The sequence below is a fragment of the Bos grunniens genome, chromosome X, assembly GCF_055505025.1.
Source record: "Bos grunniens cultivar Pamir isolate PY7600 chromosome X, Bosgru_T2T1.0, whole genome shotgun sequence".
NCBI lineage: Eukaryota > Metazoa > Chordata > Mammalia > Artiodactyla > Bovidae > Bos > Bos grunniens.
In genome coordinates this window covers 110,315,825-110,338,347 of record NC_141194.1, presented here as the reverse complement: position 1 = coordinate 110,338,347, position 22,523 = coordinate 110,315,825, and the positions used below count along the sequence as shown (strand labels likewise).

At 41.5% G+C, this 22,523-nt stretch overlaps 1 protein-coding gene across 6 annotated transcripts in view; it reads left to right on the top strand.

Moving 5' to 3' along the window:
* Positions 1-591: 591 nt before the first annotated feature.
* The window catches only part of VMA21 (vacuolar ATPase assembly factor VMA21), a 76,550-nt gene continuing 54,618 nt past the window's right edge, over positions 592-22,523 (top strand). Inside the window, exons 1-4 of one of the 6 annotated variants that reach the window (XM_086385987.1) lie at positions 592-867; positions 1,016-1,276; positions 7,018-7,127; positions 7,708-11,803. In XM_086385987.1, coding sequence (XP_086242113.1) covers positions 1,167-1,276; positions 7,018-7,127; positions 7,708-7,850 — 363 coding nt within the window. In that variant the 5' untranslated portion in view covers positions 592-867; positions 1,016-1,166 and the 3' untranslated portion in view covers positions 7,851-11,803. Of the gene's footprint in view, positions 868-987; positions 1,277-1,386; positions 1,548-7,017; positions 7,128-7,707; positions 11,804-22,523 lie in introns of those variants that run through there. The other 5 variants (XM_086385988.1, XM_086385989.1, XM_086385992.1 and 2 more) reach the window with 5 other exon arrangements.

Below are 22,523 nucleotides of genomic sequence, written 5' to 3'. Positions count from 1 at the left end.
TTCCCTGGCAAGGGACAGATAGTAAATACATTAGACTTTGTGGCCCAGTCTCTGTCACAAATAATTACACAATGCTGTCATTGTAACATGAAAGCCGCCATAGGCAATACAAAAGAATGAGCATGGCTGAGTTCCAATAAAATTTTATTAATGGACACCGAAATCTGAATTTCATATAATCTTAACATGTAGTGAAATACTATTCTTCTTTTGATTTTTTTAACCATCTGAAAGTGGAGAACCCATTCTTAACGCACACCTTGTAGAAAAACAGGTGGCAGACATGCTACAGGTATTTGGCAGACTGGCCACAGTTTGCCAACCCACAAGCTAGAGTCTCTCTAATACTACTGTAGTTCTGGCTTTAGGCGGTTCTTACAACCCCAAGGGTCTAGATGAGGCCCAGAGAGTGATTACAATTTTAGTACTTAGAACACAAACCCGGGTTTCCTGCTTTCCAGTCCATGGCCCCTAAGGCGGCTCTAAGCTGTTGGTTTAGTCATGATTTCAGATGCGGTCTTTGTATCCATTCGGTGCAGAAAATAGATGTGTGGTCAGTGGCCTTTTCCAGGCGTTGACCATGTAAGGGCTGTCCTCTTATTAGCAGCCAGCGGCAACCTAATTTTGTCAAGCCTGACCCTAGGCTCATGCACCCTTTTCGTTTATACTTCTCTCCAGTTGTTCAGCCCTGGAGGCCCATCTGTCCCTTACTATTTGAGTCCCTGTTGTCTCATTGGCAGCTTTCTGAGCAGCTGCAAAATGTTTTTAACTTTAGGTGGAAGTTAGGATCACCAGCGTCTGGCCTGGAACAGTCACTCTCAGCAAGAGCTCTTTCAGCTCTGACATTCCCTAGCTTGACAGACTCGGGTGAGTGCTAAACTAACTCCTCCCAGCTTCCCAAGGCTGGACTTTCACTGCGGGCAATAATTAATGAGGCGTTTACTCAAGGGCTGGGGAATAATGTGCACTGCTTTTTTGTGTTGTTGTTGTCGTCGGAAACTGCTTGGTTGCCTAGCACCCCAGTCGTCCTCCTGGTCGTCCTTCCTCGCAGATCATCTGTTTCAGCCGCCTCGCAACCACAGATCGGCGGCAGGGGCCGGAACGGAGACGAGAGCTGCTCGCGCGCGCTCAGGGGGCGGCCGCAGCACCGCCCTCCCCGGAGGACAATGCTGCGAGGCAAGTCCCGGCTCAACGTGGAGTGGCTGGGCTACTCGCCCGGCCTGCTCCTAGAGCGCAGGCCGCTCCTGGCAGGGCGTACGCCCCGCAGCCCTGGCCGGTAAGTCACATGCAGGCTCCCAACCGCGCCTGCGCCCGCCGCCGCCGCCGCCACCGGGCGTCACCTGGGCGCCGCGCCTGCGCGCTGCAGCCCACAGCCCGGCACTCGCCGGCACTTCCGGCGTGGCCCGCCTGGACCGGTCGCCCGCCTACCCGACCGAGCGCGACTGCGGAGCCCAGCCGGCGTCTGAGCGTCTGAGCTGCGGCCGTGGCGACGCCATGGAGCGCCTTGATAAAGCGGCGCTGAACGCGCTGCAGCCGTCCGACTTCAGGTAGTCCGGAGCGAGGCGGAGTCAGGCGGGGGCCTAGAGCACCAGGCGGACTGGCCCGGGCCGGGGGCGGGGCGAGAGGGAAAGCCCGGGCCGACCGGTGGGTGGGCATGAGGTCAGGACCCTCGGGGCTGGGGTTGAGGGCTAGACGAGGAGGGGGGAAGCAGGTTGGGCCCTGCATCGTCTGCACGCCGGGGCCCTACCCTTCCCTCGGGAGCGAGGGACCCGGGGTCATGGTGGCTAGGTGGGCGGGTTCTTCAACTCTTGTTTCTGGCCTAGCACTTCTTTCTCTGTTGTCTGTATTGCGATCTTGCAGCCTTTCTCCCCACTGCAGGGTGAGCTCCCTGAGGACAGGAACCGGGCCTTCTCCATCTCCGGGTCCCCTGCAGGGCCCACATCGTCAGGGCTTAATAAATGTTTGCTGCATGAGTGAACGAATGGAAGGGATAAAGGGCCGCCCCGGGTTTGAGTCTACTTCCCTCAGGGAGTCAGCAGGATGGGGGCTGGTGGCTGAGTAGGAGGAACCTGAGGAAAGAGCAGGTGGTCCTTGTGGACTAGCCTGGCCCATGATACCTCTAGAGGTCAGAAGGTGGGAAGGATTTAGCTACCATTCAGTGTGTGTGCTCCAGGCCCAGCTTAGGTGCTTTGTTACATGCCCGTGTGTTAGTTACTCAGTCGTGTCTGACTCTTTGCAACCCATGGACTGTGGCCCGCCAGGCTCCTCTGTCCATGGGATTTTCCAGGCAAGAAATACTGGAGTGGGTTGCTATTTCTTTTCTGTAGGAGATCTTCCCGACCCAAGGATCGAACCCACGTCTCCTGTGTCTCCTGCCTTGCAGGAGGGTTCTTTACCCGCTTTGTTACATACATTATCAGAATTTTAAAAGTGCTTAGTTTGCTACTTGTTTAAAAACAATGAAGTTGACTCAGGATAAGTGGCTTGCGCAAGATCACAGGATTACCTCGCACAATTAGTAAGTGTTGAAAGCTAGCAGTTGTCCAAGCCCACGATCTTTGGAGCCCCCGTGATCTTTTTCACTCTCACAATGGCGATGTAGGTGGTTTTTTAAAAAAAAATTACTGTTTATTAGTGAGGCCTCCAACAAATATTTATATTAAGTATACTTAAAATACAGCGTATGCCTCCTAGACTGATTTTAGTGTTTCTGCATGGAATTTGCAGTGAAATCTACTTGCAGTATAGGCCTTGCCATAAAGGGGAACATGGTAAGCTTCATCTGCTTAGTGTTTCCTGCAGAAGTTTATCTGAAGTGGGTAAACTCTAGATGGTTCTCAGAGTGGGGGCACAATCCTCAATTATTTGTGTGAGGCTAATTCTAACTCTAAATGTTCGAATTCTTCCTAAGAAGGCTCAGAGACACATAGGATAAATTAGTTGAATGACCTCAGTTGCTTTGTTTTGGAATACCTCACCAGGTTATACCCAAGCTGGCTTGTGCCAGCAGAACCACTGGCTGTAGTGGGCTGTGGCTGGAAGCCAAGGAGAAAATGTCATATAAACACTGGAGGAAGTTTGAAAACTAGTTTTCAAAAGTTTGTATGCTTAACTTTGTCCTTAGTCCTGTATTTGAGAGACTGAAAGTCAAATTTTGGGGGCTTAAGATAGAGAGGTAAGAAGGAATTGAAGACAAACAGCAAGTTGTTGAGATATGCTCTATGTAGAATGTGTGGGCTTAGAAATTAACATGCAGAAAAGATTGTGTTTGGGTGGTGGGATCGTAAGTGATTTTGTGTGCTTTAAAACATGATATTATATTCTCTTTCCAGTAACAAACTTTTCTCAAAGTCAGGCCAGATAATTGATAGTCAAGAGATAAAGAACAGATGAACTGGTTAACCTTCCCTTTCTCTAGATTCTCAAGCTTTGTTTGTTTATCAGATTAGATGATCTGAACTTTGCACACCAAAAACACAAACATTGTGAAGGCCAAGTTTTTTTGGGGGTCGGTCCACAAAAGAATTGGCCAAATACTGACTTCTTGTATGTATGCATGTATTTTTAAATTTTTTTACACAATTTTTAAAGGTTACACTCCATTTATAGTTACTGCAAAATTTTGGCTATATTCCCTGTATTGTACAATTCATCCTTGTGGCCTGTCTCCACAGTGTTTTGTACCTCACACTCCCCTCCCCGCTATTGCCCCTCCCAACCCTCCCCACTGGTAATCACTAAGTTTGTTCTCTTTATCTGTGAATCTGCTTCTTTTTGTTACATTCCCTGGTTTTGTATTTTTTAGATTCCACATATAAATGATATCATACAGTATTTGCCTTTCTCTGCCTGGCTTGTTTCACTTAGTATAATGCCCTTTAAGTCTGTCCATGTTGCTGGAAATGGCACATTGATTCTTTTTTATGACTGAGTAGTATTCCATTGTATGTATTATGCATGTGTGTGTGTATTGCATCTCCTTTGTTCATCTGTTGATGGACACGTGGGTTGCTTCTGTATCTTGGCAATTGTAAATAATCCTGCTGTGAACACTAGAGTGCATGTATCTTTTCAAATTAGTGGTTTTTGTTTTCTGTGGACATGATTTTTCTGTATTTTTATAGAACTGCAGACACTCATTCTTGATGAAGATAAATTTTCTAAAAATTTTATATTAGGAAACAGTGTAAGGAAGTTTAGGTATATTAGATGAGAATTGTATATCTCAGTGATCACTAAAGTGAGATGTATTAAAAGATGTTTCCTTGAAGTATGGAAAGAAAACAGATTTCTACATTAATTTTTTTAACCTTAACATTTTTAGTATCTGTTTTTCCTTGTTTTTGTATTTTAAAGACTCCATGACTAATATGTGTATAGATAATTTATTTAAAAATCATTGTGCCAATATGGGGGTATGCGACTTCACTTTCACTTTTCACTTTCATGCATTGGAGAAGGAAATGGCAACCCACTCCAGTGTTCTTGCCTGGAGAATCCCAGGGACTGGGGAGCCTGGTGGGCTGCCGTCTGTGGGGTCACATAGAGTCGGACACGACTGAAGCGACTTAGCAGCAGCAGCAGCTCAAAACTTTAATGATGGATCACACAGTCAAAAAAGTTTGTAGACCATTGGTGTAAACTTAAGATGTTCCCTTTCTTTCTGGGCTGCCAGAAGCCTCCCACCCTGTAATGGTATACACACAATTATAAGAATTCCTTTGCCTGGATTTTCTAGGGGTACAAAGCAATGTGTACCTCTGGGTACACATTGGACTGTCTGGGACACAAGCTGTCATGTTAAGTGCTGTGATAACAGGCATGAAGTAAGTGTGGTTGGGTCCCAGAACAGTGAATCGTTCCAGCTGGCATAATCAGGAAAGCTGCCTAGAGGAGAGGCAGCTTATTATTTTGAAAGGACCTTGATGGCTGGGCTGTATTCTTCATAGAGATGTAGATAAAAACTGGAACCTCTTGCTGAGGATTACCAGGAAGAATTAAGTTCAAATGTTGACTATGAACATAAATTTAGACATGTGTTAAGGTTATAGAGGAGCAACACTTGCCGCCCCAAAATGTCTCTTTGATGTGCAGATTATTTCAAACTGAAAACCGTCAAGGCCCCAGAGACTCAGGAAGAAACTTTAAGCTTCCTCTTAATTGCCTGAAAAAATTTAGACAGAGGGTCTGTTCCTGGAAGGGAGCTGTCACCAGAGATATTTGCAAAGAATATGGGCTAGGTGTGGTGGGGTGGGGGGACAGAGCATAGAAACCAGAGACTACTCTGGGTCCCATAGACTCTACATGGCCTAGGAAACACTTGTTGACCAAATATCTGCTTTTCCATCTCCATGTGTATTGTCTTCTTCCTGTTTGAAGTCCCAAACCCCTACCTACAGCATCTTCTTTTGTCTTTACCTGAAGACAATATTTAAGGCGAGGGTTTTGGCCATTTGGCAAGTTACTCAGTTCTCCTGGGTCTCTTCCGTGTATACATGTTTTTAAACTTTGTTTGATTTTCTCCTGTTAATCTGTCTTGTGTCCGTTTAATTCTTAGACCAGCCGCAAAGAACCTAGACAGTAGAGGAAAATTTCTTTATCCCTGACAAGGTAGTGTGAGGGTGGTTAGATTTAAGGGAAAAGGGACCTTTAATCTACAGGATAAAACTATGGATGGGGGGGGTGGGTGGGGTGTGTGGGGGTGTGGGGGTGTGGGGGTGTGTGTGTGTGTGTGTCTGTCCAGGGTTGCTGGAAGCTTACTACAGCTTCACTGTCAGAAGTGTTATCATTTGTGATGATGCATGGGGCCAATGTTGACATATATCTACTTATTGAAAAGTGGCTAAAACAACATTAAGGAATATTTGAAAGTGGGAAAGTTACTTTATTATTGTGTATTAATCTGGAGTCCTTTTTCATGTGCACACCTTTTGAATATAATTGAAATAGTATACATCTATACTGTTGGCAGAGTTTTTCTGGAAAGGACCGGATAGTAAATATTTTAGATTTTGAGGGTCATGTGGTCTGGCACCACTACCAAGCTCTGTCTCTGTATCTCCCTGGAGTCTTAGGTGATGCATAAACAAGTGGGTGTGGCTATATGCCAGTTACACTTTATTTACAGAAGTAGGCAAGGGGCCTTTCAGGGCTTATTTGGCAGACCGCTGATTCTCATAAAAACAGTGTAATCTGCCTTGTTGATTTTTCACACAGATATTTACTGAATAATCGTCAAAATAAATTTTAATGGTTCCCTATTGATAAGCATCATTTGTGAAATCATTTCTCCTTTATTGGACGCTTTTATGTTACCCATTGTTACTGTTTTAAGTAGCCATTTATCTAACTTGTTTTTCTTTAATAGTATGATTTTAGAAACTTGATTACATTCTTCAGAATCATTTTATTGTATTCTGGAACAAAACTTTCCCATTGGAATATTTCCATTGATTTTAAAAGTCTATGAGCGATACAATGCACGGAACATAAAGTGTTTTGATATCAAACTTTTAATGCATCCATGCTGTGTGAAGACCATTTAAATTGTACTCTCGCTACTTAATTACAAAGAAATGTGAGCAAAGTTTCCTTCAGCTGCATCCAGATTGCTCTGGGCTCTTTTGTCTTTGGAGAGTCTCATACCTTGTCTGTACTGTATTCAGCTAGCCGCTGATAGGATGCTTTGTGAAGGAACCTCATTAGTTGTTTTCTGTGTATCTTCTGCCTTGCTACCTCCATCGTGAATTCTGTAAATCGTGTATATTTGCATAGCACTTGGAAGATTCCAAACCACTTTTTGCACTTTACACTTCTTTTCACACTGGGCCTGCCACTGGATCTCTAGGCTATTCGAATTTTGAGTCCCTGGCACTGCTCTTCTTCTGGCCACTGTTTTCTAGGCAAGGGCAAGGTTCCCAGCATCTTTTCTGTGGGTATTTATAGCATTTACGAACACAAGAATAGTTTGAAATGGCTTTGCAGGCTCTGATTTTCTCTTTGTTTACTTTTTTCCAGAAATGAAAGTTCATTAGCATCCACTCTGAAGACGCTCCTGTTCTTCACAGCTTTAATGATCACTGTACCTATTGGGTTATATTTCACAACTAAATCTTACGTTTTTGAAGGTAATCCTAGACATAAAACAAGACATTTTCACCCTTAACTATATATGAGATTCTATGCTCTCATGATCTCTTTATATCTGTAAACTGGATATTAATTTGCTTGCTTGCTTCTGTTTTGCTTTTCAAAAATCCCATTGCTCATAATGAATCTTCATGAAATGAATTTTTTATCACTCAGTTATTTGTTTGACATCGTATTGGTTTATGGTTTTCTGTGTGATAGCTTGCAGATCCTTTCTTTTAACAGTCCCTGGAGAGCGAGAGTTGGTTGACATGGGAGGAGGACTTTGGGGGAATGTTTCCTTGCTGGCAGACATTGGAAGGAAGAGAAAATAAAGCCCTCTTTATTATGTCAGAGTCCTTAGATGAAGTGATTAATTGTGATTTTCATTGAAAATAATGTTCTTCATGTGTAGAAGGTATTCACATCTTTACATGAATACTTGATTTATCACCACACAAAGTATTCCTTTTTAATTGTCTGACTAGTTCAATAAATATATAGCTAATAAAAATAATGTTTTGATTTTTATATTTTTATATATTTTGGAATAAAATGGAAACTCTTTTCTCTCGATAGGCGCCTTTGGGATGTCCAATAGGGACAGCTATTTTTACGCTGCTATTGTTGCAGTGGTCGCCGTCCACGTGGTGCTGGCCCTCTTTGTTTATGTGGCCTGGAATGAAGGCTCACGGCAGTGGCGTGAAGGCAAACAGGATTAAAGTGAACATTACCTTTTGATAGTGTTAAATTGATTTTTTAAAATGGTAAATTGATCTGGGATATTGATGATTTCAATAAAGTTGTAAGAACTTGTTAAAATCAATCTTGAGGAGTCACATTTGACCAATGTAAATTTTGGTCCTTCTAAAACAATGCCTTGTATCATCAGTTTTAATTGTCTGAGTCTCTCATTTGCAAATGAGAGTTTGGAAAAGCTAAATTGATTATAAATAAGTATGTGAAATTAATTATGCATTATTCTGGGAAGAATTTGATTATCCTACAACAAAAAAATGTTTTATAGCATTTTGTCTTTTAGTTGGCTTTGTTTTATGCTCTGGTTGTATTCAGATGTACATAGTGGAGCAAATCTAAATTTTATTTTTCGCTGGAACACTTTTCCTGACTATCATGAAAATACAAAGTCATTAGATTTTGGGTTGTAAACGCCTGTTGAAAATTGCTTAAATTGTGGACACTGGTATTAATCTGAGTGTCACTGAGAAATTTTGCATAAAGTAGTAGTAATCCCTAGTCAATAGAAATCTTTCATTACATTATTTCATGGGGAAACTAGGCTGAATCACAGCCATTCATGTAAAAGGACTGGGTTTATTAAAGAATGCAGATAGCAAAGCAAAGAGCTAGCTGCCTGGGCACCTGGCCTGCTCCCTAAAGGCCTCTTACAGGCCAGCCTCCTCCTTTCAGAGAAGCTCTTTAATGGTCTGCTTTGCTCTGTCACTCAACAGTGAACTTACACTTTAATTATGAGGTTGTGTAAACTCGGTTTTTCCTACTTTTAAATAATGTATATGAAAGAATTTACATTTAAATATGTTCATTTTTGCATACTTACAGAGTGTAAACAATCATGAAAATCAATTATTTTTATCACCCAGGAAGTATTCTTGGAATTTTTAATCAGTGCTATTATGTCCCAGATATATATAGATAATCCTTGAAGTCCTTTCTGATAGAAAAAGACCCCGTTTTTTAGTATCCTTGGTCTGTGTTCTTTTCAACCACTTGGTACTATTTGTGTGTAATCTAAACACACGCAGGGAAAAATGCATCTTAAAACAGGAAGAAAATGTTAATTCCCTGTAGTGTGGCCACCTGGAGATAACCACTGTTTTGGTTTACATCCCTGTGCATTTCTGAATGCTAGTTTGATACACAGTAAAAGTTTGGTTTAAGTTCAGAATCTGCCAATATTATCTGGTGTCTATTTGCATTTTTTCAGATGAGTGATTATTGGATGTTTTCTTAAACAGCACATTCTACCTTTACTCTTCTAACTAGATATTTCATTGTATGTATCTGTGTCATTAATAATTCCTCATACAATGGCCCTTGCTGTGAGTGTTTGCCATCTTGGATTTTGTTAGTTCTCCTCTACTTTTGGATGTTGTGGAATTGGACTAAAGGAGCAGAGACGTAGTTAGGCATAAAAACCAAGAAGCCTTTTATGTTTAATTGCCAAGAAAAACCAAAATGATTATTGTAGGACTATTTTTTATTCCTGCTTATAGTTAAATGTTATTTGCAGTTTAAATGTCTTAAGTAGTTATTCTGAATGGATCATGGTTTCTTAAAAAGACTACAGTTTTGGTATACAATTGCACAAATAATATGAAATTGTCAAATACTCCAGTTTGAATCTAATGTACTATAAGGTAGATTTCTAGATGGTCCCCTCTTTAGATGTCTTGTTGTACTTAGAATTTGTCCACTTAATTTCTTTTTCTATAATGCCAAGGTTTTTCTTGTACTTTTGGAATCTTATGCTATTTTTAAAATATTGATGTCCAGTGTTGGATTATTTTGTTTGATTTCAGACATTTGCTGAATAGATAATATGGGTGTTTTTCTGCAAGTATTTAAACTAGGGATTCATGCAAAAACAGTGTAATTTCCTCTTGGAACTAGTACCAAGCGTTTGAAAGTTACACTTGGATGCTAAGGTTGATATATGGAATTATTACAATAAAAACTTGCTTTCCAACCAGTTAATATTTTCTTAAGGTTTTAACTGTTAACTCACTAGTTTGCTGCTGTTGACATAATACAGTGTATGACAAATAGATTTATTTTTCAAGATGTCTTAGTGATTTCCTCTTGTACAATGTACATACTTCAGGATGTATAGAAAGAAAAGCTACAATTGAGCCCTTATATAAATATTATAAGGTAGGACTATGTTCACTATTGTTTGAAAATGGATTGTAAGAATAACCTCAATTAGGGGTCTTAACTTGAAGTGTCAGTACAGGCTACTGATTTAACATATGACCTTCACCTCACCTCACCTCCCATTTTGCCCCCCAGAATATAATCTCTTTTCTCATTGTGCTAAAAAATAGTGTGCTGTAGAATGCATCTGATGTCATTAGCTCTTCAAGTGGATCCCATTTTACATGTGAATTCACTTTTGAGTTGTTACTGAAGAAATTTAAACCCTCCGTTAAAAACAATAACAACAACCAACCTGCATTTCATGGGAATCTAACAGAAATATATTGTAAGGTTATTTTCATCATAAAGATCTCATCAACTTTGCCCCCAAAGCAACTACTTGACTTGTTTGGTGTTTTCCATTTTCATATAAATTTTATATATACAGCTAGTGTACTCAAGGACACCAGTAAAAGCAGTTAGATAAGTGTACCCAAGGAAAGATGAAAGGTACATGAGAATTTATATCCTGTTTTAAATGTATCTAGTGTATACTTCTTGTCTCCAGAAAAGTTCATGTTTGTTCTTTTACTTATGCTCAAGTGAAGTTGTAGACTGTTAGGCCCATTTTATAAATAAAATTGTCACTTATTAGGTCATCAGCCGGAGAAGGCAATGGCAACCCACTCCAGTACTCTTGCCTGGAAAATCCCATGGAGGGACCTGGTAGGCTGCAGTCCCATGGGGTCGCTAGGAATCGGATACGACTGAGCGACTTCACTTTCACTTTACACTTTCATGCATTGGAGAAGGAAATGGCAACCCACTCCAGTCTTCTTGCCTGGAGAATCCCAGGGACAGGGAGCCTGGTGGGCTGCCGTCTGTGGGGTCACACAGAGTCAGATACGACTGAAGCGACTTAGCAGCAGTAGCAGCAGCAGGTCAGCAACAGATATCTCCGCTGTCAGGCACTCTGTGCTCCATCAGAAGAGTACAACTTTATTAACTCAGACTCTGCTCTTATATTTAAGATTGTTTTTGCAAGAGCTGGACTGAAGCAGCGTATTCATAACTTGACAAGATTTCTTTTTCCTTTTTGCGGGGGAAAAAGGGTCACCTGAGAAAATAAATTATTTTCAGGGACTTTGGTATCCTAATGGTATATATTACATGTAACAGATGAACAGATTAATCCTTTATATATTCATTAAATAGTCTGGAATTCCTCAGCTTACCATCACTCCTGGCCATACTTTCCTTGCTTGTTTGTTTGCTACGTGTATTTGAAAGTAATACCTGCATTCCTTTGAAGATGTTCTATAGGTCATATTTGTCAGTTACACAGACTAGTCTTCCTTTTTCTCAAGTTCAGTGAAATCTCACTGAACAGTAATAATAGCAATAGCTAACATCTGCACAGCACCTTACAGTTTGCAAAGAACGTTCACATATTCTTGTTTTTTTTTTGCTTAGTGAACCTGTTACCAGATGTCCTGACCTTGATGATAAAAGTGTTAGGAGCTTTAGAGTCACTGAATATGCTGTAGTCTTGAATAGCGCCCTGACAAGGGGCAGAGTTTAGATGCGCTACCTTAAAAGCTGCGTGTAATTATCAAAATGGGGGGGCTTGAGTTCTTTAGCCACTTGAATCAGATTTACTTTTGTAAGTGATGCTTTTCTAACTGTTATCTGGATGGGTTTTGTATTCGTTATATTCTAACCTGTAATTTGTATAAATTTACCATCTGTTGTCATTAAAAAAGTGTTCATAATGCCACCTTGATGTCTCCTCGTTCAATTAATGGTATATTAACCTCTTCAGTTTTTTACATTTGTTTACCTCTCTGTTTATACCATATCAGATATGAACAGAGCTGTCAAGGGTAAGCTTTTGTGCAGGAAATGTAGGCCAGAGGTATTCAAGCGGGTGGGGCTGTGAGGGATGCTGAGACAGGAAGGGTTGTGATGGGCCCATGAGAATTGGTGGAGCAGTGGGGGAAAGACAGCAGCTCCTTGCCTTGTGGGTTAAGAAAATTCATTTGGGAGTGAATGGGCTTCAAATACCACTGAAGGAGTGAGGTTGGGAAATACTTGTGGCTACTTTATTAGACAGAGGTAGTCAGTTCCTGGTGATGCCCAACATGCCATCCCCTCATGCCAGTGCCCTGTTCCTCAGTCCTCTAGGCCACTTGTTGGTTGTACAGTTGACCCTTGAACAACACGGGTTTGGACCGAGTGGGTCCACTTACGCACGGATTTTCTCAGCACTGAATACTACAGCACTGAACACTCAGAGGTTGGTTGAAGCTGCAGATGGGGAACCGCAGGTGGGGAGTGTGGAGCTAAAGGATTTTCCACTGAGGGGAGGGTCCAGTCCCTAATCTTCATTGGTTCAAGGATCACCTATACTCATTCCAGCTGCTTCCTGTGCTTTGGAGAGTTCCAGCTAGTTCTCATTAATAATATCCACTCCAAAAAAGATTTGAGACATCTACATATCCAAATGTACAGGTTACATACAATTGTATTTATATACAGAAGTATGCAATGTAAAATATGCTGTGAGCTCAGGAGACAGAAACCACTGGAATCTCCTTGTGGGATTTACTGCCCAGACCTAACCCTGGCTTGAGTCAGAACCTCAGGAGAGTGGGGGAAATACATACTTAAAACAGGTTGTGCTCTGATGCAGACAGCTTGAAACCACCACTGGACACAGAATTATACATGTATGCTTTTAATGCTGGACTTGATGCCTGTATAAAGCAGGCCTGAAGTAGCAGGCACTTTATTAGGCAAAGGTAGAATCCTGTGTAATGCTATATTGAAGGTTTAGTTTACAATCAGAATTTACGGGGTCCTTGACCATATTGACTTCACTTCACTACTAATGAATTATGTTAACTGAAAACTGGTGTACAGGAAACAGCCCACTTGGAGACAGCTTCGGCACGCCGAGAAATGGCCACTGTGCTCCTCTGGTGCCTTCCCCTCATTTGGAATCCTCACTACTGTGGTCTTAGGAGAGAGGCAAAAACCTAACCCAGGAACTTAAGTGAATTTGGTCTCAATGGTAAAGGAAGTCATGGAGAAAAACCAAAGAAGTGGTTTCCTAGGCATATCTGCTCCATTAATAGTATGACACCCCTGCCCCCAAATATTTTCCCTCTCACCACTGACATCATTCCACTTCATCTGACACACATCCTGCTGTTCTGCCCATTAAAGATGCATTTAGGTTAACCCTCAGAAAATGCAGGATTTGGGTGGAGAGCAGCTCACCCCCTTGCCCCTCAGTTGACATGTCCCTTCAGGGGACCATCAGGCTGCCTTGAGGGAATGGATGCTAGAAATGAAACTCCCTGTATCTTTCTGCTTCTCACTGTCTTCCCTGCAACTGCCTGGGTCTGGACCAGCTTCACTCCTCGCCTGCTGCCTCTAACTGCTATTGGCTGCTCTTCTTGCTTCTATAGTCATTTCAACACAGAGCAGCTAGAAGGTTTCCTCCTTTAAAAATCTTCGATCAGGCATGCCATACCTCAGCTCAAAATCCTCCAAATAGCTCCCAGTCTCCCCCAGAGTAATATCCCAGCTCCATGCATAGCCTACAAGCAAGGCCTCTGCCCTTTGTTTCATTCGCTCCCTCTTGCTCAGCATTGGGCAGCCTGTGGGACCACTTTCCCTTTACCAGATCTTCCCTGCTTGCTCCCATCTTACAGCTTTGCATCAACTCTTTACTCTGCCCTAGATCTTCCCACGGCTGGCTCCTCCTCACTCTTCAGGTCTCAACTCTCCTGTCTCCTCCCTAGAGAGGCCTCCTAATTGAAAGTCGCAACTCCCACATCACTCTCACAGCACAAAACTTTGATTGAAATGATCTTATTTATTATCTACCTCTCTCCCTGAAAGCATAAGCTCAGGAGAGTAGGCACTATCTTCACCACTGAATCCCCAGGGCCTGCCTCTGGTTTTAGTAAGGATATTCTTGGTCAATGGCAAGTAACTGAAAATGCAGTTCAAATGATGGAAAAGGCCAGTGATGGGGCTAATCCACTGGCACAGTTTAATCAGGGTGCCTGCTCCATTTCTCTGCGATTCTCTATGGATATCCTTCTCAGTGCATTGGCGACATCCTCAGGTTTCCCTCCCTCATGAGGACAAAATGATGGTAGCCATTCCTGGGCTTCACCAGCACACCGCTGACAGTCATCAAACCTGCGAACAACCCTCTGGGGTTTACTCTGGACTAACTCAGGTAAAACCATCAGTGAAACGATCACTTTGGTCATGCATTGCCAAGCATTGGTGAGTTTGTGCCTGGACAAGTGCCCAGTCCCAAACCAATCACTTGGAGATGATGCTGCTTAACTCAGGCCACTCAGTGCCCACCCCTGGGAGAGGTTTGATGGGGTTGGGGTGGTGGGGTTTGATGCTGGTAAGGCTCCCAGCAATGTTGGCTGCAGAGTTCCACCAATTTCTTAACTGGATGAGGCAATGCACAAGTTCAGGTCTGGCCCATTAACATGCACAAAAACAAAGAATGGAGGGGAGGTGGGCGGGAGACTCAAAAAGGAGGGGATTTATTCTAGAACATCGTATGGAAAAACCTGAATGAACTTTTTGGCTAACCTTATATGCGTATATACAGCTGATTCACTTCGTTGTACAGCAGAAACTAACTGACACCCCAATTATAATTTTTTTAAAGCAGAATGAGAGTAGAAACAGAATCTGATTTTCTCAGCTATGTGTAAACTATACAAATATATATTTAAAAGAAAAATATATGTGGCATAGCCAGACTTTGTTATTTTAAAAATATTCACAATAGAAAATGAAAATGTTTTGGGGCTGTGAAAAATGAAGTCTGTTCACATTTCTCTATTTCATTTCTTTTTCAAAAAAATTGGATGTAGGACAGATTGAGAGTATTGTGCCTCTTTTCTCCCTAGTATTTCTACTGCTCTTAGATAGAGACAGTCCTCATCCTCCACACTTTGCTCACTCTTCACTCCCAGTCCACCTTGATCCCAACTTGAATCGCTCAGTCATATCCAACTCTTTGCGACCCCATGGACTAGACAGTCCATGGAATTTTCCAGGCCAGAATACTGGAGTGGGTAGCCTTCCCCTTCTCCAGGGGATCTTCCCAACCTGGGGAATGAACCCAGGTCTCCTGCATTGCAGGTGGATTCTTTACCAGCTGAGCCAGAAGGGAAGCCCAAGAATAATGGAGTGGGTAGCCTGTTCCTTCTCCAGGGGATCTTCCTGACCCAGGAATCAAACCAGGGCCTCCTGCATTGCAGGCGGATTCTTTACCAGCTGAGCTATCAGGGAAGCTGCAACTAGAATTAAAATTGCATAAAAATTGAGTGACCAATAAACACAAATAAAGGTGAGTGGGAAAGGAATAGAAAGCTTGGTAAAATGAGACAAGCAAGAGAAGTTAACCAAGTTCTGACTAACATGGCAAAAGGAGTCAATGGGGAAGGCCACCTGCACTAGGCTGAATTCTAAGATACCCCTCAGAGCCCCATCCCCTGTATACATGCTTGTGTAGTCCCTTCCCCTTGGACTTGAATGAAATCTGCAAATATGGTGGGGGAGTAGCTCCCTTAATGGGGCTACTGTATTAGTTTGCTCAGGCTACCATAAAGTACTGCAGACCAGGCAGCTTGAACAATTGGAAGTTTATCTTTTTACAGTTCTGGAGGCTAGAAGGCAGAGATCCAGGTGTTGGCAGGGTTGGTTCCTTCTGAGGTCTCTCTCCTTAACTTACAGGCGGCTGTCTTCTCCCTGTGCCTTCACATGCTCTTCCCTGTGTAGGTGTCTGTGTCATCATCTCTTCTTTTAAGGACACCAGCTATATTGGATTAGGGCTCATCCTAATGACATCATTTTAACTCAATCATCTCCCAAAGACTCTGTCTCCAAACCTAGCTATATTGTGAGGTTCCAGGAATTAGGATAGCAACATGTGAAGTTAAGGGGAACACATTTCAGCCTGTAACAGTTAGGCTGTATCTCTCATGGGCAGAATAATGTTCACATGTTAATCCCAGGAACCTGTGTGTTACCTGACTTGGGCAATGCAGACTTAAAAGTGAAGATGAAACAAAGGTTGCTGTTTAGCTGACCTTAAGAAGGGGAGAGTATCAAGATTTATCTGGGTGGGCCCAATGTTATCACACAGGTACCCCTAAGATACATTCACTTACTAATTCCTAGAATCTGTGAATGTTAACTTAAATGGCAAAAGAGTGGAACTTACCTTATATGAGGAAAGATGGGATTAAATTTAGGATCTTGAGAGGATATCCTGGTGAGATAATCTTTGCTAATGCCTGACAACCTAAATACCATCACATGTATCTTTATAAGAAGGAGGCAGAGGGAGTTTGAAACAAATTCATACAGAGGAGAAGCCATGTGAAGACAGAGGCAGAGATTAGAGTGATGTGGCCACAAACTAAGGAAGCCTGCACCCACCAGAAGCTGGGAGAGGCTTCCTCAAAACACCCGCCTCCCAGTGGTGGGCTTAAGAGAATTCAGGGGGATCTTCAAGACTTGGTTCTCAACGGCCTGACTCCCACCTCGGTTTCTGCTGGGGGTGGGCTTTTGTGATCTGTGCATTTCTGTGTTATTTTAAAAATATGCACAAGAAAATGAAAATGTTTTGGGGCTGTGAAAAATGAAGTCTGTTCACATTCCTGCATTCCATCTGCAGGCGGATACCACAGCAAGCAATTTTCCTTACACTCTTGTTTGCCCAGTGCCCTGCCCTGTGTCTGACACAGAGTACGTGTCCAGTGCATATGTTAGGTGAATGAATGTCATTCCATATTATTTGCCTTTTAAGAATCCTTTCTAGTGAGTTCCACATTTATATATTGTTTCTGTTTCCTTGAGCCCCTGAAGCAGCTGAATCTGCCATAGAAGGGGAGTCCTGGGCGGGGGCAGGTGCAGCCCTGCCAAGGACTTAACCCACATGAGTGGCAGGGAAACTGCCAGAATATGGCCCCATGTTGTTGTTCAGTCACTAAGTCATGCCTGACTCTTTGCGACCCTACAGGCTGCAGCAAACCAGGCCTCCCTGTCCCTCACTGTCTTCCAGAGTTTGCCCAAGTTCATGTTCATTGAGTTGGTGATGTCTGCCCTCAATATGATGTTTGCTGCAGAATGCACATTATTCATGTTTGATATCATTTGAAACGATTCTTTGATGTCAGAAACAGATGTAGTTTTCATTCTAGAACGTATTTATTCTTTCTGTTAACCCAGTGCATTTTAAAAGTTCAATTTGTGACAATTCCATAATAATAAGTGATAATTTTTATGTTCTCATCTGTTTCATTAAGCTTTGGTTTTACTACTTTACTTTGCTTTTAATAGTAATTACTTACTTCCTTATAATAACCTTCAGATAACTTGATGATTATGCCCAATCCAAGAGGTTTAGCCACTAGAGTGGCTATTTCAGCACGACCTCTCTAACCAGAAATGACATGTTTTAATCATCACACTGAACTCAAGGAACAAGCTTCTTCAATCCTGGTCACATGTTAAAATGTATGTAATTGTTTTAACAAAATAAGCATTAGAATATTGAATATTTAATTATTTTCATAGTGAATATGCAATGTGGTTTTTGGTGCCTAAAGAGATCTTCTCTCTGTACCAAGTATTAGCTTCTTTGGGGGTGAAGTCATTGTCTTTCATGTTCCAAAGAATATATAGTGGATTTTCTGAGAATCTATCAGACTGTCCCTTGTAAACTGGCCCAGTGGGGTACGTTGAACTTCCTATTCCAAATTCTGTGAGTTGTAAAAGATCCTAAACAAAAATTACAGCACATTAAAAATTTTTAATAGTTATGTAAAGTTTAAAAATTAAATAAAATTAAAAAAATATATATATAGTTTAAAAAAATAAAACAGGAAAAAAAATAAATAAAAATTTTTAATAGACTTAACTTTTTAGGGAAATTTTATGTTCGTAAAATTGAATGGAAAGTACGCAGAGTACCTATATACCTCCTCCCCACCCCAACAGCCTCCCCTACCATCAATATTTCAAACCAGAGTGGTATATCCTTCCTGCCTCTGCCCCTCAACCCCCAACTCCTGGCAACCACTGATCTTCTCACTGTCTCCATAGTTTTGCCTTTACCAGAATGTTATATGGTTGGAATGATGCATTATATAGACTTCAGATTGACTTCTTTATATTTTCTCATGGCTTGATAGCTCCTTTCTTTTCAATGCTAAATAATATTCCATCGTCTAGATAGACCACAGTTTGTCCATTCGCCCACTGAAAGACATCTTGGGTGTTTCCAAGTTTTGCCAGTTATAAATAAGGCTGATATAAACACATGAGTGCATGCTTGTGTGGAAATAAGTTTTCAACTCTTTTGGGTAAATACAAAAGCATGCAATTGCTGGTTTGTATGGTAAGAGTCGGAGAAGGCAATGGCACCCCACTCCAGTACTCTTGCCTGGAAAATCCCACGGATGGAGGAGCCTGGTAGGCTGCCGTCCATGGGGTCGCTAAGAGTCGGACACGACTGAGCGTCTTCACTTTCACTTTTCACTTTCATGCATTGGAGAAGGAAATGGCAACCCACTCCAGTGTTCTTGCCGGGAGAATCCCAGGACGGCAGAGCCTGGTAGGCTGCCGTCCATGGGGTCGCTAAGAGTCGGACACGACTGAAGCGACTTAGCAGCAGCAGCAGCATGGTAAGAGTATGTTTAGCTTTGTAAGAAACTGCCAAACTGTTTCCCAGAGTGGCGGTACCATTTTGCATTTCCAGCAGTAATGAATGAGAGTTCCCATTGCTCCACATCCTTGTCAGCATCTGGTGTTTCTGTTTTAGATTTTGGCCCTTCTAATAAGTGTCCAGTGGTGTCTCGTTGTGGTTTTACTTTGCGGTTCCCTAATGACGTACGATACTGAGATTTTCATGTGTTTATTTTCCATTTGTATATCTTCTTTCGTGAGGTATTAAAGCACATCTTTATAATAAATGCTTTAATAAAGATAAAAAATCTGACAAACTTTTCAAACCCTTTTTAGAAGTCTTCCCGTTCATTTGGCTGTTACTTCCCATTACCATTAATAAGAAACATTTTGTAAAATCTAAAGTCCAGCCACTAAATATACAGTTGGTGCTAACAACGTGAGGGTTAATCTGTGGACCATGCAGCATTGTACAATTTACTGCTAAAGAATATTTGTGTGTAAATGGACCTATGCATTTCAAAGCTATGTCATTCAAGGGTCAACTGTTTAGGAATGCCCAATTTGGGAGGAGTGCATTGGGCAAGGAGACAAAAGTTATAAATTTTGGTTCCTTCTTGCTACCAAATGTTTCATCTTGGGCAGGTCACTTCCCTTTCTTAATCTCTGTCTTCTATAAAGTAAGGGTAATGGCTAAGATTCAACTATAGCTTTCTTTTATTTTTGTGTTTTTTTGTCAGTCACTATAGCGGCCCCATCAATATAGAGATATATCTGAGCCCCTTGATTGCCTCATGGTAAAGTTTATATTATCATCTTTAAATTTTTCGTAATTTTGTTCTATACTGACATGAAGAGCTTAGAATGAGGCTGAAACCTAGCAACCAGCTCTCCTGAAATGCCTCATTGAATGTGTTGTATGTAGAGTGTATCAGGGGAGAGCATATACAGTGAAAATGGTAACCATGCTCCGGCATTAATTTCATTTGGTGACTCACCGACTGCCATCCAAGGATGGCATTGATCTAAATTGTGACCTTTTCTTCTATCTCATATTATTAGAATAATGCCAGTAAAAGGACAGTGACTCACCACTGGAACAGATTCTTCTTGAAAAAATTAGCAGAGCTTTGTCATGGAAATCTTGGTCACAGGGTCTTTTATTAACTTCACCTGGTGAGTAAGCCCCCATCCTTTACCCAACTAGTTAAGGACCTCTTTTATAATACGTCCTGTGGATTCAATCTAGTCTAACCGTATTATTTTGTTGATGCTCTCCTCTTCTGGCTGTCATTTAGGCTTTGAAAGCACAAAGTAATTTTTCACCAAATCAGTTAATTGTCATCACCTCTGTAATTTGAAGGGGCTTACAGGGCTTGTTTTGCACTCTAGACTAGTTTTCATACACAGTTTGTGGAGATAAATCCCTTTATGGATGTATATTAATTGTGTGTCTGTACTTGCAGAAGTGGATACTTGATGACAAGAGCGTTGAAATTACTGTATTTTCAGTTACCAAATGAGCACATTAGGAGTTTGGGTATTAAAAATAAGACCTTGTAATTAGACACAGTGTGCTTATTATGTCAATATACCCTGGTCTTATTCAATTATATGTCATGGCAATGTTTAACAAGTATAATAATTATCACTTGTGTTTAATTTAATCCACACTTCTCTAGCCTACCAAATTCTAGAAGGCCATTGGGCATAACTGGTTCTATTCCTCCAACAGAAAATTGCACATACTTGAAAACTTGTTAAATACCTCACACAACTAGAAGCAACCATCATGTGATCAGCTGGTCTCCCTCTTGATTGTGCAGTTGAGGCCTAGAAGAGGGGAAGTATAATTGCTTGCTGAAGGTCACACAGCAAGCCATGGAAAAGGTGAGACAACACTCAGTTCCCCAGCTCCCAGACCAGCCCCCTGGGATCGCAGTAGTCCCTCTGAATCATAGTCTCTGGGGATAACGGTGAGTGTTCAAGAGAGTGTTAAATGATATTCTGTGCCATCTGCTTGAGACGCCTGTAGTATATTTAGAAACATTGGTTTTCCAAGTGGTCGCAGCATATAAGGGCTGGGACTCAAAGCAGGTAAATGAAGATATTTTAAAAATTCCTTTCTATGGTCCCTCTTGAACTCACCATGTAAGTCTCCTTGAGTGTGAGGGAAATTATAGGTGAATGACCAACTTCCCTCCAAGCTGGGAAACTGCTGGATGAATTGTAACTTAGTCACAGAATGGCAAGAGTGAATGAATCAACTTTACATGTATTTATATAAACATGGATAATATTGAGGGGGACAAAGGAAGTTGAAAATAGGATATATATATACATACACACACACACATGTGTGTGTATATATATATATATATATATACACACACACACACACACACACACATATATATATATATATGAAAACTGTTGTATTTTGGACGTATTTGGAAGGATGAGTCAATGGACTGGGTGTTAGGGAAATCATTGAATCAAGCAGGACCTCAAGGTTTCTGTCTGGGACAACTAAGAGTTATTCCAGGAAACGGGGCAAATGCAGTTTGGTGTAGAGATGAGAAGCGTCTCAATGTCCTGTTTCACCATATTTTCAGGTAATAGAGGTGAGAAAATAAAGCCGAGGCAGTGTTTTTGCTTAAAAGAGCTATAACTCAGAGTGATATTTTTCTACTCTGAAGAAATAATTGTTTCCAAAACACATTCATTTTGCCCAGACATGCAGCAAGCCAAAAAGCTGACACCAAGGTTTGCAACAAACAGAGGGTTTATTCGAGAGGCAGCCAAGCATGGAGATGGGAGAACAAGTCTAAGGTCCGCCTCCCTGAAGGCCAGGGCCTCGGGGCATTTATGGGATACAGAATAAAGAGGCAGGGTAATCTGAGAATGGGAAGCAAGGGACAAGGTGATTGGGGGAAAAAGTGTGGGGAAAAAAGCTGTTCAGGGCAGGTATAACTAAGCTCCAGGCCTCCACATGTTCAAAAGTGGAGGCACTTAGCAGGATTTGAGGGTGGAGTTTTTGGCCCTATGACGTCAAAAGGTCCCAGTTGGAGGGTCAGTGGTCCTATCTAGTCTTAACTCACTTAGCTCCAATTAGATATGGCTGACTCCAAGTTCCTGGAAAATAATGTAGGCAAACGTATTATTTAGTCTACCTGCCACTTGGAGGACCTGCAAGTCTTTTGTAGCCACAATTAAAATGACCTTGGTTAGTGAAGGCCAGTGAAATTGATTTGACTAATAGTTACCCAGAGGTTCAAAGTCATTCATGAGTAAGTGGAACCATGTCATATATGGGTGCACCATTTTTCAGTTTACAAAGTGCTTTCACATCCACTTTTCAAGCTGACTGACTATCACCTCTGGAAGTTGGTCCAACAGGATCCATTCTCATATTCCAGGAGTGGAAACTGGGATGCAGAGAGTGTAAGTCCAAAGGCTGGAATAGAAGGTGTGTCCTCTCTTCCTAGGTCAGCAGAGGGCTGTTAAAACTGAGCTTTAAAAAAAACAGAAAACAAAAAGAAAAAACTGAGCTTTGTCTTTCATGGGCAATATGTTTGCTTTTCTTTACCTTTGACATGCACCCAGCTAAGAATCCACTTTGGTTTTCTCCTCTTTTAATATTACATGCAAACTTTATGTTATTTTACATTTTAAAATCTCCTCTTATTATTTTAATATTTCTACATCAAAAAAAAAGCAGACAGTAATTGTGTTGTTCACTTATTTTTAGACAATTT